General features: G+C 37.0%; 1 protein-coding gene across 1 annotated transcript in view; it reads left to right on the top strand.

Annotated features, from left to right (window-relative positions):
• The first annotated feature begins 2,964 nt into the window (after positions 1–2,964).
• Positions 2,965–5,983, top strand: part of LOC106632681 (olfactory receptor 11A1-like) — a 44,355-nt gene continuing 41,336 nt past the window's right edge. The window contains exons 1-2 of the mRNA XM_042216689.1: positions 2,965–3,174; positions 3,238–3,503. Coding sequence (XP_042072623.1) covers positions 3,039–3,174; positions 3,238–3,503 — 402 coding nt within the window. The 5' untranslated portion in view covers positions 2,965–3,038. The remainder of the gene's footprint in view (positions 3,175–3,237; positions 3,504–5,983) is intronic.

The following is a 5,983-nucleotide window of genomic DNA, read 5'->3' as shown; positions in this document are numbered from 1 at the left end:
TCGCGCGGAATAGTTTTCTATATGAGATCGCTGCAAAAAGTGCAGCCTCACCTATTGTCCACCCTACTGTTACTTATTTTATATTAAGGTTTTAAAATCTAGTTGGTATTGGTATGGCGAGTAAACTTCAGTAATAACAGTAAATCACACAGCAATAGTACATTGATGTAGTTGTAATAAGCATTATAATATATTAAGTAATCCAAAGTATTCAGAATACGTTGCTCTGATTGAGCATTGTAATGGAATACGTTACAAAATACATTTTGGGTAATGTATTCTGTAATCTATAGTGGAATACATTTTAAAAGTAAACTTCCCAACACTGGCTAACTTGTATATGACAAATGAAACTGAAAGGCTTCAGATAGTTAAGAGTGAGAAAAAAAATGCGTTCAAGTGTGCAATTTGGTCTTGTTACACAATATTTGGAATTAAAGAAAACAAACAAAACACTACATTTTAGGAAATATTAGTGGGTGTTTTTGTGTTTGTTTTTTTGTACTACTTGGACATAAAAGTGGCCCTCCAGTGAGATGATGGTGCCAGGAGTGGCCCGCGGCTCATTTGAGTTTGAGACCCTGATCCAGAGCCATACAAAGTGAGGATGTAACACTATTAAAGAGGTTATTGACTTAGGTAGCTGCTCTTTAAAAAATTGTGCAATCTAAGATTGTTTCATAAAGTTGCTTTCACTCTAATATGCAAGGAACTTTATGACACAATCACACATCAAATGGTTGAGGACCCTGCGTAGAATCTTTCCTGTGCTCTTCTTGATAGAAATCTTGGATGTTGTTCCAGGGACCTGCTGTCATAAACCGAGTGGTTTTCCCAAGGAGTGGACTCAAAAGCAGACACACGGGAAAACGTTTTACTGAGATTTATTGAACTTTGATAATCACAGGGTAGAGGGGATCTGGGGTTGGAATAACTAAAGGGGACAACAAGTTGACTGGCACTGGAGAGGGGGTCATGAGGGCTGGATAACGGAGGGGAGAGTGGCAACGAGGAACAGAGAAATGAGGAAGGGTCTGCAAGAAGATGGAGAAGCTGTTATTGTTATGAGGTAAGGAGCAGGTAACAGAAAGGAGTTTCCTGGTGAGTTTGTACTTCTTACTTGCAGGTCCGAGCTCAGGGGGCACTGAGGAGGGGAGCTCAGTGGAAGTGTTGAGAGGTAGTTGAGCAGCCAGAGTATCTGGGATACAGTGCCAGCCTTTGGTACTTCTTGAGTGACAAAAATGAGGACCCATGCATGCACCTTGCTTTGCGTTTTACTGATACAGGCTTTTACACACTCTGTATGAGCAGCTTTCCACACCACTCTTTCCTCTGGTCTTCTGGCAAATTAACAGCCATTTAATGGCCGCTCACTTTTGGCCTTTATGTTGTTGCTGCTTTAAAATGACCCGGTCTACCTATGCTAGCCCTGAATTGGCACAAAGGCACAGTAGCCCTCAGTGCAATTTTTCACAGCTATGTTAACATGACACAAGGTTACTTGACTTTATAAACGTAGCTCTCCATCGTCTACATCTATAACAGTTCCAGCACATAGCTCTACACTTTAAGGGTGTTTACTAGCAAAAACATATAGCTACATAGACCAAAGTTTCACTGTGAAAGCTGCCTAAACGTTTTATAACATTTTTTTCTTCTCCAGAAAATGCAATAAAATACTTTACCTTCCTGCTAATATTAGCTCCATCCTAGCCTTGAAGAGGTTGTAGTGTTAAAGACCTGGTTCGGGAACAGCACCATGCAGGACAGACGAGCTCTACAGGGGGTTGTGCGGTCGGCTGAGCGCCCCATCCGCTCCGAGCTCCCTGACCTGCACTCAATCTACAGCAGGCGGTGCTGGACCAAGGCCAGGAAGATCGTGAAGGACCTCAGCCATCCCAACAACAGACTGTTCTCTCTGTTGAGGTCAGGAAAGCGATTCCGCTCCCTGAAGACCAACACAGAGAGACTGAGGAGGAGCTTCTTCCCGCAGGCGATACGGTCTCTCAATCACACCACCACACAGTACTGACCCACACATGGTTCTTACACACACACTGGACTTTCTGGACTTTGTTTTTGCACAACACTGGTCACTATATTCTTCATTTCCGGTTAATACTTGTACAGCTGCTATTATTGTGTATATATTTATTTATATTTAGATTTCTTCATACATTCTTATATAGTTCTATATTGTGTATTTTGTTGTACAGTTATTTTATTTTCAACTTTAATTTATATATTTTATCTTATTCTTCCCAGTTAAATTTACCCTTCATTCTAATTTGTGTTGTACAGTTATTTCATTTTTAACCTTAATTTATATTTTATTCCTTCCTAGTTAAATTTACCCTTTTTAATTTTTCATATTTATTTCCTATCTTATTCATAGCCTTTCCTTTTTTGTTTTCTTTAGGTCACAAGCAGTTGTCCAAGCATTTCACTGCATATCGTACTGTGTATGACTGTGTACGTGACAAATAAAATTTGAATTTGAATTTGATTTGAATTTGATGTAGCGGGACACTTTTAACATGAACCTGGATTTCTTTCATTTTGTGCTTTTGTATTTTGTTTAATTGATCTAAATAGTCTGCTGAAAACAAACAAAATAAAGGTTATTGTAAGCATGTGAACAATTACAAGGGGATTTTGCAGGGATGACATCATCTTTTTGCAATATCTGATGCAATATGGACATTTCACATTCTTATGTCTAATTTGACTGGAGGAGGGAGCTGTCCAATCAAACCTAACTGTTCTTCCAAGCCTTAAAGTGAGAAGTTTAAATACTTCCCAGTAAAAGCAAAGGTGTTTGACTAAGCTCAGAGGTGTTTGTGAAGTCTGATAAAGAGGATTTATCATATACTTTATCCAGATTTGCTTCTTCTTCAACTTCCAAATGGAATATGTCTTCACAGAATGCGTCCATCAATGTAACACACTTTATTATAGGTGGTTTTGACACACTCAGTAGACCTATTGCTGTTGGTGTGGTTATACTAATAGTCTATCTTCTTGCTGTTCTTGCCAATATGATAAATATCATGTTTATTATTTCTGACAAGAGATTACATAAACCAATGTATCTTCTTATTTGCAACCTTGCTGTTATTGATATAATGTACACCTCCAGTTGCAGTCCAACAATGATTGGGGTTCTACTCGCAGGTGGTAATACTATATCCTATGTGGCATGTTTAATTCAAATGTGTGTTTTCCATTTGGGAACAGCGATGGAGTCATTTATTTTAGCATTTATGGCATTGGATAGATTCATTGCAATAATTTATCCTTTCCAGTATCAAAGTTATTTAACAAACACACGTGTTCTTGTTCTTACATTTATCGTGTGGTTCGTTGCCTGGTGTTTTGTGTTTTATATGCCTGCAACTGTTGTCCCCCTCCCACACTGCAGTTCAAGGCTGAAATACAACTTCTGTGACTTTCCTGCTGTAATACGAACAACCTGTGTTAACCCAGAAAAATATTTCAATGAAGTTGTTATTTTCTCATTTTTTATTTTCTTTTTCACTTTCATTTTCATTTGTCTTTCGTATTGTGGAATCTTACTTTTTGTAAAATTATCTTCAAATAATGAAAAAAGGAAAATGGGGAGCACTCTTGTGAGTCACTTAATTTGTGTAATCGTTTATTACTGTCCTGCATTTGTTCGCAATATCTTCACCAGGTTTGGCGTGGTACTAACTCTTGAGGAACGCCAAGGTTTATTAATTGGTGCAGTCCTCGGTCCATGTCTTGTAAATCCTTTTGTGTACTGTCTTAGAACAAAAGAAATTAAACAAAAGTTCTATAAGATTTTCAAAAAGTTTCACACATCTGACTAAAGTCTTGTGAACAGAGTGTGATTTTTTTTTTTTTTTTTGATGAATACAGTGATAGCCCATTCTGAACATTTTGTCACAAAATGAAACACAAACCATTCACCTCGATTCTGGCACACCTTGATTGGCACAGAAGTGCAAATTATTCTACTTTGTGGGTTTTACCCAAGATATTTTCCTTAGCTTTCTATTTTCTTCCTTACTATTCAATTCAATTCATAAAAAATTTAGAATGAAAGGTTTTGATTGTCTTTTTTCCATTTTGTGAAACGGTGTCTGTGAGCAACAGTATGTTTTTTCCTTCTATGCTGTAAATATTTTAATCAACAAAAACTTTAGTAATGATTTATTTGAACTGCTTCAATAATTCTTTTGTTTGTTTCCAGACCTTCAGTAATGTCTGATCAGGTGTTTGGAATACAAGGATAGTATTCAATACCTGAAAGCAGCAACACATTTTTATTACATTTCAAAAATGATGAAAATGAAAGAATTGCTCCAACATCGACCTAACATAGTTGAGATAGCTATAAATAACAATAAAAATTGCTCACTGTAGGCACACCTGGAAAAAATGACATAAGTAACTTGATGCCTTGTAAAAGAAGATGCATGTATGTCTTGGTATCACCTCCCTCTCATGCCAGATATCTGAGCACTGCTAGCAGAAACTCTTACGGCTACATGTGCAAAATAAGACACATGTTTTTGTTGATAAATTCAGCCTAATATGCATCAAATTGCCTGGCACAGACTTTAGTAATTCATGTTTCTATACAGCCTCCTCCCATAATTTTGCAATCTGAAAAGGAAACTTCTACACATAGATATGCAATAAGGTCAGACACAAAGACACCTTTGTGACAGATTTTTAAAGACTCATACACAGCCTCTCTTATACACATGACTGACTTTTGAAAATGCATGATTGAAATTGTGAAATGTTTTTTTTTTTTTTTTTTAACAAATTTGTTAATTTCTTGGAATCTGTTTACAGAAGTAGCTGTTGTTGAGGAATCATTGAGGATCTGGACTTGGGCACTGCTAGCAATCACACTATATAAATTCCATACCCGAAATTTACTTAACTGTGCCTAATCCCACTTCTTTAAGACTTGGTTTACTTGTTATGTAGTTATTACTCATCTCCAGCTGAACCCCTTAGGTCACAACTTGCATTTTGCTATGCACGATCACATGTGGCAACTTTTTTGATTAACGGGGTTTACTCTCATGGCAATTTTTAGTTTTATTTAAAATACCTCTAAATGAACTTAAAATAATCATAGAAAGGATTTCCACATTGATAAATGCCTTTGTTTTAGCATTAAGTTTTTTTCTTAGACTAACGTAATTTTGTATGGGTTGGATGGAGTGAATTAAATTAAACTGCACTCAACTGCAATAAATAAGTTGATATGTCATCAATTATTTAAGTTTGTCCAACTCAATTACCGTTTTTATCCTGTTACAGTCTTTATCCATAAGTTGTTATATATTAAAGATGTAATTGATTTCTTATTGAATTGAATTGAATTTTATTTTTATAGCATCATATGATCCCCTATGAGCAAGCACTTTGGTGACAGTGAGGAGGAAAAACTCCCTTTTAACAGAAAGACACCTCTAGCAGAACTAGACTCAGGGAGGGGCAGCCATCTTCTGCGACCGGTTTGGGTGAGAGAAGGAAAACAGGATAAAGACATGCTGTGGACCAACGACAGAGATTAATGACAGGTACGATTCAATGCAGAGAGGTCTATTAACACATAGTGAGTGAGAAAGGTGACTGGAAAGGAAAAACTCAATGCATCCTGGGAATCCCCCCCAGCTGTCTACATCAATTGCAGCATAACTAAGGGAGGATTCAGGGTCAGCCCTAACTATATGCTTTAGTCAAAAGGAACGTTTTAAGCCTAAACTTTAAAATTAGAGATACTGTCTCTCTCCCAAATCCAAACTGGGAGCCTGAAGGCTCTCCCTCCCATTCTACTTTTAAATACTCTAGGAACAACAAGTAAGCATGCAATGTGATAGCAAAGGTCATTAAGATAAGATGGGGCCTGATTATTTAAGATCTTGTATGTGAGGAGCAGGATTTTGAATTCAATTCTGGATTTAACAGGAAGCCAATA

Source organism: Haplochromis burtoni, unplaced genomic scaffold, assembly GCF_018398535.1.
Source record: "Haplochromis burtoni strain Fernald_Lab_line unplaced genomic scaffold, NCSU_Asbu1 Contig_1197, whole genome shotgun sequence".
Taxonomy (NCBI): Eukaryota; Metazoa; Chordata; class Actinopteri; order Cichliformes; family Cichlidae; genus Haplochromis; species Haplochromis burtoni.
This window is presented reverse-complemented; position numbering and strand designations above follow the sequence as displayed.